Here is a 21,006-nt window from a genome sequence, read left to right on the forward strand (position 1 = left end):
GCTTTATTCTCTCTTTGATTTTTCATTCTATTCTCACCTGACAATTTGTACACATACTTTCCCTGATTTTTTCTATTTCTCCCCCTCAAAAAAAGATGTTAATATTTTTGATACTGTAAGCTCATCTGAGTTAGGCTCTCCCTATATTTATTACAATAGGGATTACTTCTATAAAGCTACATAAAAGAAAACATAATGAAATCTTAAGGTTGGATTTTTTTTCTGTCATGCCATTATCTCATCTTTGTAAAATGCTTATCTTTACATTGTGTAGGATATCATAAAAAATATTAAAAGTGAATCCTAAAAGTATTTTTTATCTTACAGCAAACCACAAATCAGACACAAACAGATTCTTTATCTCCATCCCCCAATCCTGTGTCACCTGTGCCTTTGAATAACCCAACAAGCGCCCCAAGATTTGGAACCGTGATTCCTAATCGTATCTTCGTGGGAGGGATTGACTTTAAGGTATTTAAAAAATAAGTTTTTTGTAGTGGTTTGACTTTTGTTTGTTTTTTAATCTTAGAACTTTTGTTTGGCACTTTGTGATTTTTTTTTCCTACAGCAATGATATTTATAAGTCAAATTTGTTAATCCTATTATGTCTTATCATTTCATTTAATGATCTTAATAATCCTATGAGGGAGACAGGACAAATACCATCACCTCCAGTTTGCAAAGAAAAAAATAGAGAATTTACCAGAATATAAAAACATATTGAGGGATATGGTGAATTATTGATACAGTTAGAAATATTTCAACATAGTATGAACTTTCAGAATCTGTTATAGTCTTGTCTATACCTTTTATATTTGCAGTGAAGAGTTGTCATAAAGTTATCCAGATATCTTTGATGTAGCATCTATGGAAAGATCCAAGTGAACTCTCTACCCTTATATGGCCATTTTCTGAGGCTAATTTGGGTTTTAGCAAGGCAAAAAGTGGACAGCAGCAATGACATAGGTTCTTTTAAATGTCCTTTTTTTAGAAACTTAAAATTTTTCTCTCTCTCCTTTATCTAATAAATATCTTCTACATGTTCACTTCATGCTTCAAATTTGATAAATAGAACTGCATGCTTATTAAAGTAAATCATAGGATCATAAATTTAGACTTGGAATTGGACCTTGACATTTGATTTAGCCTGCCTCTCTCCTTCATTTTATAAATAAGGAAGCTGAAAGTTAAGTGCTTTCCTCAAGGTCACACAAGTGACAGAGGCAAGATTGGAACTCAAGTCTATTGATTTTTAAGTTTACCCTTTTTTTCATACTGTACCACAGCTTGCCAGAGAATATTGTTTAGTTTATTTTCTTTATTCTAAATTAGCTTTGTTCTACTGCTTTCTGACTGAAATCAAAGGGGAGATTAAAATAATCTTTAAGGTTTTAACAATAGTATGCAAGGTTAGTTTCCTCAGCAGCTAACATGATGCTTTGTATGTAATGAATGCCATTAGTAGTTATGAATCAAATAGTAGAATCAAACTAAAAACAACAACTAGGCACTGAAGATAGTAGTAGAACAATAACTTCAAAAATTGTCCTGCCACTAACTTTTGAGTATTCAAATTTTCATTTTATTTATTAAGGAAATAGAACCCTGTTCCATACATTATAAAAACATTTTGAACTGGAATAAAAGGAAAGGAATCAATGCTTATACATGAAAAGTGTTTTGCTAAATTTATTTTTATTTTTAAAAATTAAATTGCAATGGATTCACTTTATTAGAATTATTCTGAGGTAAAGTAGCCTGTTTTGATTTATAGGAAATACATGAAAAAACAACTTAATCGGCAGAGGTTTACAGAGATCCCAAATTTTTGTTCTGAATTCCAGAATTAATTATATTGCTCAACTATAAATGAATACTGATTTAATTATAAAGGTTTCTAGTAGCTTTCCACAACTATTCTTTATTAAAGGAGGAAAATTAAAAATACTAAATAGTCAGTGTCTATTAAGTCGTCCAGTATACTAGGTACTATACCAGGTAAGCACTAGGAATACGAAGACAAAAATGAATAAATCCCTGCCCTCAAGAAGCTTGTCTTCTATCAAATATAATTCTGTTTAATTCTGTTGAATCCAAGTCCAAAAATTTATGAAGCCAGTAAGAGTACTATTTAGCTTTAAGCTTTAGGATTGAATTGGATATAGTCTGTAAATTAAATATTATTACTTCACTGACTTAAAAACCTTCATGAGTGAATGAACAATTAGTTAATGTTGCAAGACAACAAAGACAACAGAAAGGAGGTAAACCCTCTAAGAGAAAAACCAACAATTCTAGTACCTATTCTGGGGAAAACTGCACTGATTGTTTTCATTTAGAGATAAGTCCAGAAACTATTCAACAATCACTTATTAAGTGCCTACTGTTTTCAGGCTGTTAGACACACGAGTAATACTAGCATAAAATTTTTTATAGTCTCTCTTCTAAAGGAGCTTCTTGCTTAGTAGGAGAGATAAGTCAGGCATGCCTATATAACAATATTAGATTATAAGTACATACGAAATAACCAAAGTGCTACAATATTTACATTTTGTGCCTTACTCCTTTATTCTTTCTGGGCAAAGGAATTATGTCTGTCTTCATTTCTACCACTAGAGGTTACCTTGTGCTTTTGTACATAGAAGCTTAATAAATATCTACTTCATTGGAAGAAAGTAAAAAGCAACATAATTTTGGTGTCAAGAGGACCCAATGCAAACCCTACCTCTCCCACACTTTAATAGTATTTAATAATTCAGTATCTCACCTTCCTATCAAAGTATATTTTAATCAGTTTAAATAAATAATTGGTTTTATTAACTAGTGATTTTCTAATCTGGCCAAACTAAAATCTGTACAGATTAAAAATGACAGCTTAATTTTATAAACATTTGCCTTTTGCTCAAATGTTTTTCTCCAAATAATTTCATCTACTGTTTATATAGCAGAAATGGGAATTGTATCATTTAAAATGTATCCAAAATAGTCATGAAACTGTTCTGTTAATTTTTTTTTACTTGAAAAGATTTTCACTTTTTTTTGTTCATTTGCTTTTACTCCTATTAGACTAATGAAAATGACTTAAGGAAATTTTTTGCCCAGTATGGGTCTGTGAAAGAAGTGAAGATTGTAAATGACAGAGCTGGAGTGTCAAAAGGGTTAGTATGGTTGTAATTAGTACATATTCTAAAAATTAAAACTAAATTCTTATTCTATTCTAATATTTAGAGCTAAAATTAAAATATATAATGTCTTATTCTTCTATATTGGTACCAAAATACCTTCCCTCTCATTAACCTAGAAGTATATTAGGACATTAATATTCTTTATCAAAAAAGCTGTCCCAAAATTAGGGCAAGAGGACTAAAGGATGCTTTAGGCCTAGAGTAACCAAGTAGGAGTAAGAGATAGTGTCTGGAGTATAAGGTATGTAGGTGAAATAATGAAATTTCCATAGATAAGAATTATTCTGCATTGTCATATTTAATCTTGTCTTCCTATCAAAGTTTTGTTATGTTGCTGATATCTTTAAGAGGTGACTTATCTTAATTTTTAAGCATTCATGATGATTAAGTGAATCTACTTGATCCTCTGTTAAGTTACCTGCATTCCAATCTTTTATGAACCAGAATTTTATATAATTCACACCTCCATGCATGTGAGGCAAAATAACATCTGGTCTTCATAAGAATTGCTCTAAGGCAATAAGATACTTTGACTCAGAAGAAATTTAAATTTTTTTTTACAATGCCTCAAGGTAATTTAGAAAATAGTAAAAACTGCTCAGAATAATTTTAGTATTAAATGCATTTTATGCTAATTTGTCAGGATTTAGTGATCAAAGTTTAAAAACTCTTGCCATTATGTGATTATTAGGAGACAACAGTTAAGTACTAGACTGTGTGAAATATATATACGTTGTCTCTGTTCTTAAGAAGCCTACAATTTTAGTAGTCAAGACATACAGGGTATCCCAAAAGTTAATAGGTTTATTAAACTTAAAATTGCACTAATAGTTTTGAAACAGACTGTATATCTTGTTTATATCTAATTGTATGCCATGCAATTGGGAAAAAATATAATTTATTGCATATGCAGTCAAGTTCAAAAGAATGACTGTAAATTTAGAGAATTTAGAGAAAGGGAAATAAAAGTCGGGATATTTCAGAAAGCTTTTATAAAGGAAAGTGGATCTTCTGGTAGACCTTAAAAGGTAGAATTTCAATTGACAAACAATAAGGTAGAAAACGAATAAGGAAGAAAAAGCAGCATAATTAAAGATAGATGACTAGCATGTCAAGATATATATATATATGAGTAGCAAAAACTTGTGTTGTTCAGTTGTTTTTCAGTCACGTCCAACTCTTTGTGACCTGATGAAGGGTTTTCTTGGCAAAGATACCTGACTTGTTAGTTAGTACCTTTTCAGCTAATTTTACAGATGAGGGTGCTGAAGCAAACAGGGTTAAATCACAATGGCACACAGATAATAAATGTTCGAGGCTAGATTTGAACTCAGTTTCCTGACTAAAACCCAGTGTTTCATCCATTGTGCCACTAACTGACTAGAAAGAATTTAGGATTGTCATTTACACACTGGTTATTCATTCTCCCATAATGATATTAGTAGTTGGTATATGATACTCTTTTTTTCTATTGATTTCTGTTGATGGCACCACTGACCTATCAGTTACCTACCCTATTAATCAATAAACATTAAACTTACTATTTGCTAGGTACTATTCTAAGCACTGGAGGTACAAAAAAAGGCAAAAGACAGTCCTTTCATTCAAGAATCTTACAATCTAATGAGGGAAGAAAACATGCAAACAAATATATACAAAGCAAGCTATATACAGGATAAATAGGAAATATTTAACTGAGGAAAGACATGTTACTGTCTATGTCACACATTCAAACCCAGGTCCTTTTCAAATCCAGTATTCTTTCTACTTCATTAGACTCTCATATAATAAAGCTTTCTAACTGATCTCTTTAATTTTACTCTCTCCTTCACAAATTTGCAAAAATAATCTTTAGTCCATACATCTGACTATTACTTCCCTACTCAAAAGGCTTAAGTGAGTCCTTATTATTTATATAATAAAATACAGGCTTATTATTTTAACAAAGTATTCAGGCCTCAGTTTACCTTTCTAATAACTTTTCCTATTCTTCTTCATAAATTGGGTTTCAGCTGTTTCAGCCAAACTGAACTGCTGGTTTTTCCCAGAACTCAGTGCATTCAGACAGTCCCATTTCTCCTTCATCTTTGCTATTCAGATCCTTCTATTCTTTCAAGGTTTAGTACAAATGTCATTCTTTCCCTACTCCTCTTACTGGCTGAAAATTACTTCTCCCTTGTCAAATTCTCCTAGATTTTTTCCCTGCATCTATCATATTTTACCTTATATTATGCTTAATTCAAGTACTTGCCATATCTCCTTTCAGCATGCTGGTTTCTTGACCAGGATTGTATATCTTTTTTTGCCAGTCCTTAGCATTGTAGCTTATGCATAGAACATGATTAATAAGTTTTTAAATTTTTATTTGAATTTAAATAACTAAATTACATGGTTTCTCACTATAGTTAATATCATTGACTTTATCTGTTTATCACCTCCAACAATCTCTCTCAAGATCTAGTAAGTAATGTGAAATTGAATTCACTGATCACAATCTCCTCACTTCTTCACACTCTTATCTATTTGCACACTATACCTTTTTCTAATTTTCAATTCTGTTCTTCCAGGCCATCTTCCTCCCCCCTTCCCATTAGATTGTGATTAGACTTATAATTCCTCCAACATGAGGAAATTCTGCCAATGCAGATTGGCACCTTCTCAGAAATTTGTAGTTGCTAAGCAAATTGCCTAAGGCAACAACCAACATAGATTACAGGCAGAACTTGAAACTAGATCTTCCTGACACCAAGACACATTTTAGCCACTATGCTGCTCTTAAGTGTCTTGAAATAGCTTTACATGATTCATATTTTTGAAGAACTGTAATTAAAATGAGAATTATGTACTACAAGTAAACAAAAATTTTTTATTTGATTTATGCTTAATTAGTAGTTTCCAGGGAAAGCACATTATACTTCCCTACTTAATTTCCCAACTGTGTTCACTTATTATCAATATAAAAGTGATGTATTTCAATTTTTTAAAATAAAAAATGTTAAAGACGTAAGATTGCTGCTTTGAATACATATTTGGGTAAGTTGTTGTGGTTAAGTCATTTTCAGTTGTATCCAGTTTTTCGTGACCCTCTTTTGGATTTTCTTAGCAAAGATACTGAAGTGGTTTACCATTTCCTTCTCTAGCTCATTTTATAGATGAGAAAACTGACGCAAAAAAAGGTTAAGTGACTTGCCCAGATTTACATAGCTATTAAGTATCTGACCAGATTTGAACTCAGGAAGTCTTCCTGACTCCAAGCCCAGCATTCTATACACTGTACCCTCTAGCTGCCCCAAATTACCTTTAAACAAACCCCTAAATAGGATAAAGAATAGTAATCTACTGTAGTGTCACAGTAATCTATGTTGACATGATGTGTAAATAGTAGAATAGTTTTTACATCAATTTTAAAGGGAGCTTATATTCTTGGACACAAAAACCAACAAATCAACAAATAGCAATTTATATACAAGAAAGTCTGTAAGACTATCCTAATATTCCCAACTCACATTGATAATATCTCAAAGTCTTTGAAGGACCCATCACTTTAACCCATAGTTCAATAAGAACAATACGAAGGTATCAAATTATTAAGCTGTCAATAATTGATGCAATTTTTTTCCTCAGCATGATGAAGTGGTTTTGGGTTGGGTTTTTTAAAATCATGCCAATCCTTATTTTATAGTGACAACCTATGCTTTAAAAAAAATTGACCTTTAAATTTGCCAGAAAAGATAATAATTAATGTATTTTGTTTAGGTATGGTTTCATCACTTTTGAAACACAAGAAGATGCGCAAAAAATTTTGCAAGAGGTAAGGCATATCTATCTATGTAATATATTTTATAATATAATTATACATTTGTTTAATTTTATTTTGAAATTTATTTTTCACTTAATTGAAAATCTATCTTCTTTCCCTTTCACCTCCCCCCATTGGAAAAGGAATAAAAACAAAATCTTTATTATATGGCAATCTATAAGACAAAATCTTTATAACAGATCTATAAAGCCAAATAAAACAAGTTTCTGCTTTGGCCATGTCTCTCCCCCCCCAAAAAAAAAAAACATAGATGTCTTAGCATACACTTGGAGTCTGTCACCTCTCTGTCAGGAGATAGGTAGCATATTTCATCAGCATCCTCTGGAATTTTGGTTGACCATTGCATTGGTCAGGGATCTAGAGTTTTTTGAAAGCTGTTTGTTTTTCCATATCATTTTTATGTACAAATTTTCCTCCTGTTTCTGCTTACTTCATATTAATAAGTATGGTGGTTTTGTTGTCTCCGGAACCTTCTCATCACCCATTTGTTATAGCACAAACATCATCACATTCATATACTATCATTTATTCAGACATCCTGCAATTGGTGGACATCCCCTCAATTTCTAATTTTTTGACATAAAAAAAGAGCTATAGATATGTATTTTATACATATGATTTCTTTGGGGTACATAGCTAATAGTGGTGATCCTGCTGTATGTGTTTAATAAATTAGGCAACTAGTGTCTAAGTAGATGGAGTGCTGGATTTTTTAGTCAAGAAGATGAGTTCAGATTCCACCTCAGATTCTTAGTAGCTATGTGACCCTGGACAGTCACCTAACTTCTCTGAGACTTAATTTCCTTATCTATAAATAAGGGGATGGGACTAATAATAGTAAATAAGTTGCCATGAGAATAAAATGAAATAACGTGCACAGCACTTTGCATACCTTAAACTACTATATAACTGCTAGTTATTATTACTGTTATCATTATTAAAATTATTATTTTTATTATTAGCTGAATTAGTTCATACTTCACCAGCAATGCATTATTGTACCTGTTTTCCCACAGCTCCAACATTTGTCATTTTCCATTTTTGTCACCTTTGCCAATCTAAGGTGAAACCTCTGAATTGTTATAATTTGCATTTCTTCAATTATTAGTAATTTAGAGCATTTTTTTCATATGGCTAATTGATAATTTGGATTTCTTCTGAAAACTGCCTCTTCATAGTTGATCATTTAGCATTTGGGGGAGTGGCTCTTACTCTTCAGAAATAAAACTTTAGAGAAACTTAAGTTGCTGCGGTGATTTTTTTAAGGTATAATTTTAGCTGCACTGGTTTTATTTGTAAGAATTTTATAATATTGTGTGATCAAAATTGTCCATTTTACCTTCAATGGCTCTTTTTACCTTGTTTGGTCATGTACTTTTTCATTTGATCTCATTTTTGGATTTCCATGAATTGATAAAAGACTGTAAAGCACTAATTTTAATATAGTTCAGTATAATTAATATTATAATGTATTCTAAGTAAAAAGTGTTCTCATCTTCTAATAGTAATTTTTCCATTTACAAAAAAAAATTGGAACAAGACATTCCAATTAAATAACAATTTTATATTTTGAAGACCTCCAAATAATTTAGTTCATATGAGTTTTTAACAATTCTTCATAGATAATTTTTCCCTTAATTTAGATTAACAGAAAAATAATTTGGGGTCTTAATGTCTTTTTTAGTATTGATATATTTAATTCCTACAGAGTAGAACAAGCATAGGATCCTAAAATTGAATGATTCCTCACTATTGATTAGCTTGTGTGTTCTGCTGCCCCTGACCAAGACCCTACTGCTGACATTATTCTTTAAAAGACTTAGAGGGATTTTGTAATTATAATCCAATGTTTTAACTTTGTTTAAGTAAATGCATGATTTATCTTAAAATCTTAAGCACTGTTATCAATCAGCACACACACAAAAAAAATCTTTTTGCCCTTATAAGCATTCCTGAAGATCAGAATCATTTCAGAATGGCTCAGTTAAAAAAAAAAAAAATCTTTAGTTTATGGAATTTTGTTTATTACTTCTGATTTTGATTGTATTGTTCCAGAATCTTCTATACTATTAAATAAGAAGAATGACATAATTACTTAAATTGTATGAGTTGGAGCACAATCTTTTTTTTAGATTAGCATTTGGCATAATTATAAGTAGTGGAGATTATTATATGGCAAGCTATAAAAGGTCCCATAAGAAATTTAATTCCCAGCAATCTTATATTTAAGGAAAGAAGAAAACCAAACAACTTTAATTCTAAGAAATAATTCCATTTTTGACTGAGTTTTTATTACATTTTTTCAAGGTGTTAATAATAGACATAATGTTCTGTCATGTTTTGAAGAATTTTGTTCTTTTTTTTTATCAGTCTTGCATGTGTTTGGCTTCTTAATACTTCACAAGTAAAAGGTTTCATGTACTTGATTATGAGGGACTTAAAAAACACATTTTTAGTATTCAGGAAGATTTCACATAGCTTATAAAGGATATCAAAACTAAAGTTTTTATTAGTTTTATAGATAACTGGCAAAAGAAGGGGAAATTGAAGTGCTCTTTTTCCATTTATTTTAGGCAGAGAAACTTAATTATAAAGATAAGAAACTGAATATCGGCCCAGCAATAAGAAAACAACAAGTAGGGATTCCTCGTATGTATTGTTATATATTTTTTTCACTTTATTGACACTGGTATTTTAAAAATAGAATATTCTCTTGCATTTTGTTAAAATGACAGATAGTTTTCATTTTATAAAAATTCATCTAACTGCAAATTTTAAGTGAACATTTTTTTTCCCATTTATAACATTGGAATTTTTCTGTGGGTAACAGTTCATAATAAGATGTAATGAAAATAATGCTTGAGCATGTAATAAACTTTATAATCAGATGTTTACAAAGAAAATAAATTTTATAATATTTTATATATTTTAAAGCCCTGCTGCACCCTTTATCAAAATACCAAAGGTTAAAATACTGTAACATATGAAACAGTTCCTAAAGCTTCATAAATTTGCCTAAGTTATTCATGAAAATTACATAATTGGTAGGACAGGATCTTAAAGCCAGATTTCTAATCTAATCTCTTCATTTTACTATTATCAAAACTAAGGTTCAGAGAAACTAAATTTATTCATTGCCATATAGTTAGTTGTTGGCATAGCTAGGATTAGAATCAGTATTTCCTAACTGCCTGTTCATTCTAGTAGATAGTATTTTTTTATGATGATGCTTTATGCATTTTATTTATTTATTTTAAACATAATGAAATCCTGAAGACATATGCAAGGGGGAAAGTAAATATTTACTGACCAACCTCAAACTTTGGTGACACTTTCACACGATGGTGACATCGTGTTACTTTTAACTTTTTGAAATATTTCTTTATCATTAAAATTTGACCTTTTCACAAATACCTTTATCCTGTATAATATCCACATGATTTGTTATGGTATCTCCAGATGAAATGAAAAACATTACATAAAGTAAAAGATTGAAGTGTTTTAACTTATTACCTATTAATGGAGGATTACTATGATATAATCATAGTTTGCTAATCAATTGAGAAAAAATTAGATTGTTTATACCATTCCATTTTTAGTTTATGATTTGTTAATTTTACTGATAATCAGCTCTATTAGCTAGTCTTTTTTTTTTTTTTTTGGTACTTGTATTTTTTCCCCAATTACATGTAAAGATAATTTTCAGCATACGTTTTTGTAAGATTTTGAGTTCCAAATTTTTCTCCCTCTTCTCTCCTCCCCAAGACAGCATGCTGATATAAGTTATGTATGTACAATCATGTTTAACATATTTCCACACTCTTTAGCTAGTCTTTAACACATTACAGGATCATGTGATATTTGACAAAATGCTAATTTTGCCCAGAAAGTAATCACTTGTTGCAGTTTAATTATAAAACAAATAACACAAAAATGCTATGTATAGTATGATCACCTTTCACCTGATAATAGGAATAGGAACTAGATGATATTAAGGGACTTCTTCTTTCCTCTCTTATCCCCCCGACCCCCGTCACCTTCTCCACCAAAAAAAAATTCTGTAAGCTTTGGTGAAGCAAGTTGGGTAGAAAAGTTACTTTTTTACTTAATTGAACTGAAATCAATTATTTGAATATCTCTTAGATGAGAGACACAGATAACATTATTCCTTAAGCATTATAATAAGTATAGATATATAACATATGCCCTCAAGGTTGTCACCATTTCCACTGTAAATGTAATTTACAATGTAATTGTATGTATGTATGTAAAGTGTGTAAAATACTATGTAAAGTAATTTCAAGATGAAACCTAATATTAGACTTACTGAAGCATAAATAATAACTTTTATCATTTTTCTGGATTAAAAATTTTATGACAACCATATAAATACACTCTGATTAGCATTTTTTGATTTTCCTTTCCTATTAACGTCTTCTGAACTTGAGTTCTCTTCTTTTCTGCTGTTGCAATTCACTGTGATGGGGAAGTAGGCTTCTGGTTTTGTGAACAAATGACATCTAGATCAAAATATATTAACATGATATCTCCAATACTAGGCCTTCCCTAGTGTCCTGATGGGATCAGAACAAAGGACATTTTTTTTTTTTTTTTTTGGTCCTAATTCACTTTTCCACTCTAATTTTTATGCTTAGGATTCAATCTGATTATAAACCAACAACTTGAAGAAAACACTAGAATTGTGTTGTAAGATTATTTTTATTTATCACAGAACAAGAACTTTTTAAATATACTTTTTTAATTCATCACAGAAAAAGACTTTTTCTTTGAACTTTTTTTAAGATGTGAAATTACATAATTTCTTATCACCCAATCCCTGATCACAGTAAAAAACACTGATGAATTGTTAGGTGCCTTCTAGATTTAGCATTCATGGTTGGTTGAATTTTATGTTCTGTATTAGTTTTGGAGTCTGCTTAGCCACTCTAGACATAAAAAATCAGTTGTCAAGGAGTTCCATTCTGAGGAAGCTTCCAGGACAACAGTCACTGGTGGGCCTGTTGGGCTAGTTTTGAGGGCCCACTGCTATTCTGGTCGTCTTGGATGTATTTACATGTCCGGGTATTGTGGGATTTATTTTAAACATAATGAAATCCTGAAGACACATGCAAGTAGAGTGAAAAATTCTTAAATGCTTTATCTGTTAATAGAAATTTTAGGGAAGTTAGATAACTTAGCCATGCATAATCTCAGTAAAGCTAAAAGAGCTAATTTTTAGTGTGATTTTTCAAACATTGATTTGGAATCTTTTTTCTTTCTCTTGGGGCAAGTAAAGTTATTTGTCTAACGGCCCTAAGTAGTGAATTTCAGTTTACAAAAATTGGGCCATGATATCACCTTAAGGTCTAAGCAAAGTTGTTGTTTTTTTTTAAGGGTCTATAATTAAATCTAACATGATATCCAAAAGTTATTATTTTGTTGAATAAAACGTAATAATTTTGATGTTAATGTAGGTATATATCAATGTGTGTACATATTACATGTATGTTTACATATATATAAATTTATTGAATATATAATAACAATATAATACTATCTGCCTTAGGTTCTAGTATAATGCCAGCAGCTGGAACAATGTACCTGACTACTTCAACTGGCTATCCTTACACCTACCATAACGGTGTTGCATATTTTCATACTCCTGAAGTAGCTTCTGTCCCACCACCTTGGCCTGTAAGTGGTTTAAGTTCAGGAAAGTTTGTTCTCAATATGTTCAAATGTTTGTTGAAAATAGAACAACTTTAGATCATCTTTATTTGAAAATCACTCCCCTGCTTAAATCACAGTAGTAGTTGCCTAGTGTCTATATAAGGAAGTGGAAGGGGGTGAGGGAGCAGCACTTCTAAGCTTAGGACAGAAGTCTACCATTTCAGTTTTATTTCATGTTATTTCCTCCATGTACTCTATATGCTATACTATTCACTGTTTTCTTTTTTACTTATATGTTCACACTATTTCCCAAGTCTGGAATAACCCAATCTCTGTTCCTTTCAAACACATGCACAACATATTTGCCTCTATTGGAAGCATTTTTCTAACTTTATGATCAAGCTTGGGGTGCTACCTTATCTATAAAATTGTCATTGATCCTATCCCTCAAGTGAAAGTCATCCTTCCTTCCTGGATCTTTAATTTCATACTGTTTGACCTCTCTTATCATCGTCTGACTTGTATCAGAATTAATGTATGTCTTATCCCCCAATTAGATCACAGGCTCAGAGAGGGCAAGGATGGTCGATCTTTTTTCATTTTTGTACATCCAGTCCCTAGTATAGTGCCACCTGGTACTTTTCATTCAATTTAATAGACATTTATCTTATATTAAGAAGAAAGAACTTATAGCAGAGGATCAGGAATAGCTTTCATACCCTCTAAGTCTGATATTAATATTGCATTTTCATCATATATAATAATGATTTAAACTCTTAATTGGATGTAGTATTGTTTTAATATGTCATGGGTGCTTCTTTTGAAATAGCATCATATTAAGTACTATTCAAAATATATTTTAAGTGAATAAGATATACTTTTGAATAGAACTTCTTAAAAAAGAGATGAGGAACAACTTTTCTGTAAAGAACCACAGCCACATGTATCAAAAGGAATGGTTTTCCTTGGAAGGTTGCTGGTTCCCTCTCATTAGAATTTTTCAAAGACTGGATGATTGTCAGCAGGTATCTGGTAATATGATTGATTTTTCAGGAAGGAGTTGGACTCTATGGCTTCTGAAGTCCTTTTGAAGGCTGAAATTCAGTGATTTTCTAGTAAGGCAAAAATTGACTGGAATTAGTTGGGACATTTCTCTCATATTCCATTTTGGAATGTTTTTTCTTAAATTTTATCTTTTTTTTTTTTTCTTTTCTTATTAGTCACGATCTATATCTAGTTCCCCTGTGATGGTAGCTCAACCTGTTTATCAGCAACCCGCATATCATTATCAGGTAAAAATTAATAGAGGATTATGTTACTGCTAAAATAGTATTTTGTACTTTGAGTCTTGATTTTGGTTTTGTTGTTCTTTTGAATCATTCTGAGAAAAAACAGCTCAAACTTCCACAGAATATATCAGATTGCTATCAGTTTTTTATTTCTTTATATTACTCAGATCTTAGACTAAAGTCTTCCTTTTTGAGAGAGTGTGATAGTACAAATCAGGAAACAGAAGGTTATTTTTTCCCCTGTTATTAGTTTAAAATGTAAAAATTAAAGCTAAGACATCTTTTTAGTGATTCTTGCGTACTAATCATGTGGATTTGAAAACCACTTTTGACATACACTGTCTGTATAACTAGCCAAGCCAAATTAACTTATTTTCTCTGAATATCAGTTTCCTTGCCTATAAAAGAGGAATAATAATACTTCTTATAAAATGGTTATAAAAGTATAAGCACTTTAAAATTTGCCACATGAGTTGCTGATATTATTATTACAGAATATATCCTAAAAAGTTACCTATAAATTGAATTCCTTTATCAAGACATTTTTCATTTTAAAAATAGAGATGTGTTACTTTGGGAAAAAATTTGGGGTTCCAGAAATAACGTCACATTAATAATGCTGAAAATCTTCTAAAATCAGATATTTAAAAAAAAAAACAATTTTTGACTTTGCTTACTGACAAATCCTCCAGATTGTCACTATTTAGAATTTTCCTTTGCTACTTTAAAGAGCAAACTTGAAACTGTTCTTCAATGGCATGGTTGTAGGACAGAGAACAGAGTAGATAGATAGCTAACGGTTTTCATCAGCATTTCTTAGTTGAGAATCAGAGTAGTGCCTGATTCGTTTTTTAAAATTTGTCATTTTTTTTTCTTTTGACCATATGTTATAGAAAATCTTTCTAAAATGTATTATGTGCACTTTGCCTTCTCAACAATAGGCTGAACATAGTTTAACCTACTTTTATTCTAATCCAGAGGTTGACATTCTGAATAATATGTCAACCTAAGCTTGTTAAATTAACATCTCTTTCGTTCAATTTCTTCCTCTGTAAGATGGAGATAATAATAGCACCTACTTCTCAACTTTGCTGGAGAACTCAAATGACATAATATTTATAAAACACTTAGCACAATACCTAGCACATAAAAGGTGATATTTGTTGTTATTGTTGTCCTTATCATTATCAGCAGTTATTAAGATGTCTATGATTGTTTGCCCCCAATTGCTGTACTTTTCTTCTTATATGTTGTTCTACTTTTCCCTGGACTATTTTTTTTCCTGGTTCCTTTTCTTCCTCCCACTCCCTGAATTTGGATATTTTCCAAGAGTCTTATCTTCAGCCCTCTTCTCATCACTTTAAACTCCTCCTTGCAATTCACGTCTCAGTATGGAGGTCAGGGAGGAAAAAGACTGAGAAAAGGTCATTAGATTTAGTGGTTAGTAGGTCAGTGACTTTTGAAAGAGTCGTTTTAGTAGTTTTGTTGGGATGGAAGCCAGATTACAGGTGAGTAGGAAAAAAGCAGAAGCTTCAAATATAGGTGAATTTCTTTTGAAAAATTTGCTCAAGATTTGGGTACAGGAGCTTGGAAGAAGGTGAATTGCTCAGGGGTTATACAAGGTTCTTTTAGGATAATGGATATCTAAATATGTTCATTAGTAAAAAAAGAATAAGAAGATGGAGCTCATGAAGGAAATAGAAGTTAAAAAGTTAAGAGAGAGTATGGTAATGATTGATTCAAGGTTCTGCAGAAGGTAGAGTGGGATGTAATCAACCACTCCTAAATTCCTCTAGATATTTTTTATTAAATAGAAGTTAAAAAGTTAAGACAGTAAGGTAATGATTGATTCAAGGTTCTACAGAAGGTAGAGTGGGATGTAATCAATCACTCCTAAATTCCTCTAGATATTTTTTATTAATGTTTCTTTTCTTTCAGAGGTATTTTGATGTACCTTGCTAACTGATCTGAGGGATTGTTGATTTTCTAAAATAGAAATTTAATAATTCTCATTTATCTCAGTACCATTACATTCATAAATGTTCCCTTTAATTTTCATTTAAGAACCACACTAAATCTGTTACCAAGATATAGTCACATGCCAGTGAGAGGACATCCATAAAATGTAATGTTCCCTATCACCCATCCCTGGTTTTCAACTTCTGTAATAAAGGGAGTACTTAAGTGACTCTACATATGCTTATTCTGATAGATTTCATTACTCGTATAGTAGGTTAGTTATTTCATTTTATTAAAAGAATAATATGGCAGTTATCTCCTGAAAAGGTAAAAATCTCTCACAGATGTCTCACTATTTTTTATTGTTTATTGGTTTCTTGTTCTCATTTTTCTTCTAGCCTTTTGTTTATATGTTTTTATTTGATGAATGGTCTTTAAATATATATATAGCTTATTCATGTTCCCAATAACTTCCCCCCAGCTTTCCAGATATCTCTTCCCATTAACCCCTTGCCATATCTGACTTTAATTTTGCTTTATTTCTTTTTAAAATTTTTCCATATTTTGTTTTTCCTTAAATTAATCCCATAACATATTAAAAGTAAACAAATTGTCTAAAGTGAAGAGTACAGTACTATTATAATACTACTAATCTACAATTTATGATGACAACAGTAACAAATATACCTTGACCATAATTCTATCAGCTACCAAACCAAGTTTCACTAAGCCACAAAAATTAAAGTAAGAATATGTATAGCAATATTAGACATGAGGACCACTATCTTCACATATGCACATACATTAAAAATGTGTATATAAGTGGGCCTCCTAACTGGTGGTGGTATATTTACCAATCATTTCCTCCATTCTTTTGTTCTTCAGTTTATTTCTTTCTCCCGATTCTGTTCTTGCCTACTTTATTCCTATCCATTTATCTTCTTCCTCCAGCTCTTGCCTACTTTATTCCTAGAAGTTATTTTCTACACTTTACCAAGTGCTTTAATTTTTAAATATCAGAAATCTTAATTGTAGTGTGTTTTGTTGTTTTTTATTGTAGTTATGTTTTATTCTGCTATCATATAGAAGTTTACTTTCTGTGCCTTTATGTTCAGGAACAACATTTTTTTTAATTGATTAGATTCATAAGAGGAAAATTAGCATTTATATATCACCATGTGCTAGGCACTGTCCTAAGATCTTTTTACAAATACTGGCTCATTGAATAACCCTTCAAGATACATAGTTATTCCCATTTTACATTTGAGGAAACTGAGGTAAAGAGTTACTTAATCAGAATCACAGTCATTATGTGTTTGAGGCCACATTGGAGGTCTTTTTGATTACAGATCCAGTGCTATATCTGCTGAGCTACCAACTAGCAGCACCTCTCATTGCTTCTCATTTTTCTACATACTAAAAAATAAATAGCTGTGTAGTGTAGTAACATTAATTTTTTTTAATTTAAGGAATTTTTCTTTCTGGTTTATATATATATATATATATATATATATATATATATATATATATATATATATATATGCTAAGTATATTTCAAGATAGTTATATTCTTACTGTAATCCTCTAAGCTGTGCTGATAATATCTGTGTTATTACTGTGTGTGTCTGTGTGTGTGTGTGTATTTCTGATGAGACAAATGTTCTCACTACTCTAAAGTCATGAAATTGGTGCTAGTTTATTCCAAAAAGTGATACTGATGTTCATGTTCTTTCGTTATGAAGAACATCTACATTGAACATTGCTAATATTTTACATTTTAATCTTCTTTAAAAGTCACATATTATCATTACTAAGAAATTTTGACTAAATTTCTGGATTGAAATTGTAATTTTTAAACACTTTGAATTTATTTAACCTTTCAATACATTTTTTTTTCCTTTTCCATGTTAGGCACCTGCACAATGTCTTCCAGGACAATGGCAGTGGGGAGTCCCCCAGGTAATAACAGTAACCTTAAATACTTGGTTATGAATTCTTTTTAAAATTATTACGGTTAAAGAAAGGTTAGATATTCATTCAGCACTTTTTCAAGTTAGATTTTGTTTCTATTTTATTTATATTTAGGAAATCTGTTGCTTGTTTTGGGTAGCATGTATGTACAAAATATAATTAAATCATTTGTCCCTAAAAATATAATTAAATCATTTGTCCCTACTTACTTGAAGGAGCTAAATACCCACCCAAACATTAATGTACAATAGAGTAAGAGGTACCCTTGGTACATGTGTTCATCTTAATTCAGATAAAAAGGGTGTGACAGACAATGGCATAGGGAAGTTCAATGTTTTCCCCAGGATTACTGAATTATTTAGTGACATACCCACTAGAATTTTTATTACCTTCTAGTCTTTTAATTCTGTAATTTTTGTTCAGCATGATATTTGTAGAAGAATTTATAGAGGACTTGCCGACCTAGGGAGGGGTTGGGGTAGGAAGAAGAGAGGGGAAAAAATTAGAACACAGGGTTTTGTAAAGGTGAATGTCAAAAATTATCCATGTGTATATTTTGAAAATAAAAAAAATGTAATTAAAAAAATTCTGTAATCTTATGTTGCCCCAAAAGAACAAGTTGTTAAAATAAGTTTTAATTTTCTGTGATGCTCCCATACATGGAATAAAAACTACTTTTAACTGTTTCGCTACAATCATCCCTACCTTCCTGCAAAGTGTAACCTATTCTAATTCAAAGACTTCCCTGACCCCCACCTAGTTATTTTCATTCTCTCTCTTGAAATTAATTTTATTTTTATTTTACTTGTGTATATTTAATTTTCCATCTCTACTATATCCCTGGGAGATTATTAGCTCTTTGAAAGCAACAACTTTTATTTTTTTAACATGGTAACTATAGTGCCTTAAAAAAGCACCTAACTATATGCTTATTGAATTAGGTTTCATTGAAATAATTTAGTTTTGTTTCCTTTAGTCTCCAGCTTCTTCAGCCCCATTTTTATACCTACAGCCATCTGAGGTTATTTATCAGCCCGTAGAAATTGCACAAGATGGTGGGTGTGTTCCCCCTCCTCTTTCTCTAATGGAAGCTTCAGTTCCAGAGGTATGTATGATGATTACAGCAGTTAATTGCAAGAGAGAGAGAGAGAAAGATAGATAGAGAGAGAGAGAGAGAGAGAGAGAGAGAGAGAGAGAGAGAGAGTGTGTGTGTGTGTGTGTGTGTGTGTGTGTGTGTGTGTGTGTGTGTGTGTGACACAAATATTTGGCTATTGTTAAAAATGGAATAAAAGCTATTATTAAAATGTCTAATTTTTTTTGTTTTCCAATTTCCTTTTTCTGTCTTTTTGCTCCATCTAAGGAAGGTTTTTTTGCTAGGCTTTTTCATCCAATTTCTTTCATTTTTGTTTTCTCACCTACAGGTATCCTAAATTCTGTGTTTATCAGCTTATTTTTATTCTGTTAGTCTATATATATATATATATATATCATGATCATCAATAAAAATCTTACCCTCTCCATGAACCTTTCTCTGAACCTACTCAGTTCTCTCTATAAAGTAGCAAAGCAAAAGTGAGAACTTGTTGTCTTTCCTTTGTTTTGGTTTTTTTTCCTGTATTCTACCACACTCCCTTTCACTTTCTGTGTCAGAAATGAGTAAAAATAATTTTTTTAAATTTTATTATTATAGTAACTTTTTATTGACAGAATCCATGCCAGGGTAATTTTTTTTTACAACATTATCCCTTGCACTCACTTTTGTTCCGATTTTTCCCTCCCACCCTCCACCCCCTCCCCTAGATGGCAAGCAGTCCTATATATGTTGAATATGTCCTAGTATATCCTAGATACAATGTATGTGTGCAGATCCAAACAGTTTTCTTGTTGCACAGGGAGAATTGGATTCAGAAGGTAAAAATAACCCGGGAAGAAAAACAAAAATGCAAACAATTTGCATTCATTTCCCAGTGTTTTTTCTTTGGGTGTAGCTGCTTCTGTCCATCATTGATCAATTGAAACTGAATTAGGTCTCTTTGTCAAAGAAATCCACTTCCATCAGATTACATCTTCATACAGTATCGTTGTTGACGTATATAATGATCTCTTGGTTCTGCTCATTTCACTTAGCATCAGTTCATGTAAGTCTCACCAAGCCTCTCTGTATTCATCCTGCTGGTCATTTCTTACAGAACAATAATATTCCATAACATTCATATACCACAATTTACCCAACCATTCTCCAATTGATGGGCATCCACTCAGTTTTCCAGCTTCTAGCCACTACAAACAGGGCTGCCACAAACATTTTGGCACATATTGGTCCCTTTCCCTTCTTTAGTATCTCCTTGGGGTATAAGCCCAGTAGAAACACTGCTGAATCAAAGGGTATGCACAATTAAAAATAATTCTTAAAACTAACAATATAACACAAACATGTCAAGCTTATTTTTAAATAAAAGTTGTAAAAAACCCACCTTATGGTATAATGTCCTTTTTGAAACATAGTGGCAATTTAAAAGAAATAAATTAATAGACTTTAAATACAAGTACTTATTATACTTTTTGCCCTAGGAAAATAATTCTTTTTACTATTAGTTTATATTTCTATAAAAGAATAAGGTTAGGGATAGGAATTGTGGACCTGTGATTTCATTGATAATAGGGAACTTTTGACTAAAAACAAGACACTCCTGCCTATGTAGAACAGCATTTTCTCTACACATATAGTCTTAGAGTCGCCTAGAACAATGAGAGGCTAAGTGACCTATCCAGAGTCACACAAGCAGTCTGTATCAGAGGCTACACTTTGAACTCAGGTTTTCTCTGTCTCATTGCTTCTCATCTTTCTACATATTAAAAAATAAATAGCTGTGTAGTACATTAATTTCTTTTTAATTTAAGAGACTTTCCTTTCTAGTTTTATATATATATATATATATATATATATATATATATATGCTAAGTGTATTTCAAGATAGTTATTTCTTGTGTAGTCCTCTAAGCTGTGTTGATATCTTTGTTATTACCATGCTTTGTTTAAATAATATCTCAGAGAAGGAAAGGATTTACTTTGGTGAGAGAATAGTTAAATAAATAAAGTAGTATAATTTGT

The 21,006-nt window shown here is 31.2% G+C and overlaps 1 protein-coding gene across 22 annotated transcripts in view; it reads left to right on the forward strand.

Moving 5' to 3' along the window:
• The window catches only part of BOLL (boule homolog, RNA binding protein), a 199,027-nt gene that overhangs the window by 124,633 nt on the left and 53,388 nt on the right, over positions 1-21,006 (forward strand). For all 22 annotated transcript variants that reach the window (XM_031960240.1, XM_031960249.1, XM_031960244.1 and 19 more), the window contains 8 exons: positions 328-471; positions 3,067-3,158; positions 6,942-6,996; positions 9,579-9,654; positions 12,572-12,699; positions 13,896-13,967; positions 17,835-17,882; positions 18,871-18,999. In XM_031960240.1, the coding sequence (XP_031816100.1) occupies positions 328-471; positions 3,067-3,158; positions 6,942-6,996; positions 9,579-9,654; positions 12,572-12,699; positions 13,896-13,967; positions 17,835-17,882; positions 18,871-18,999 (744 nt within the window). The remainder of the gene's footprint in view (positions 1-327; positions 472-3,066; positions 3,159-6,941; positions 6,997-9,578; positions 9,655-12,571; positions 12,700-13,895; positions 13,968-17,834; positions 17,883-18,870; positions 19,000-21,006) is intronic.

The sequence above is a fragment of the Sarcophilus harrisii genome, chromosome 3 (genome assembly GCF_902635505.1).
Source record: "Sarcophilus harrisii chromosome 3, mSarHar1.11, whole genome shotgun sequence".
Lineage (NCBI taxonomy): Eukaryota > Metazoa > Chordata > Mammalia > Dasyuromorphia > Dasyuridae > Sarcophilus > Sarcophilus harrisii.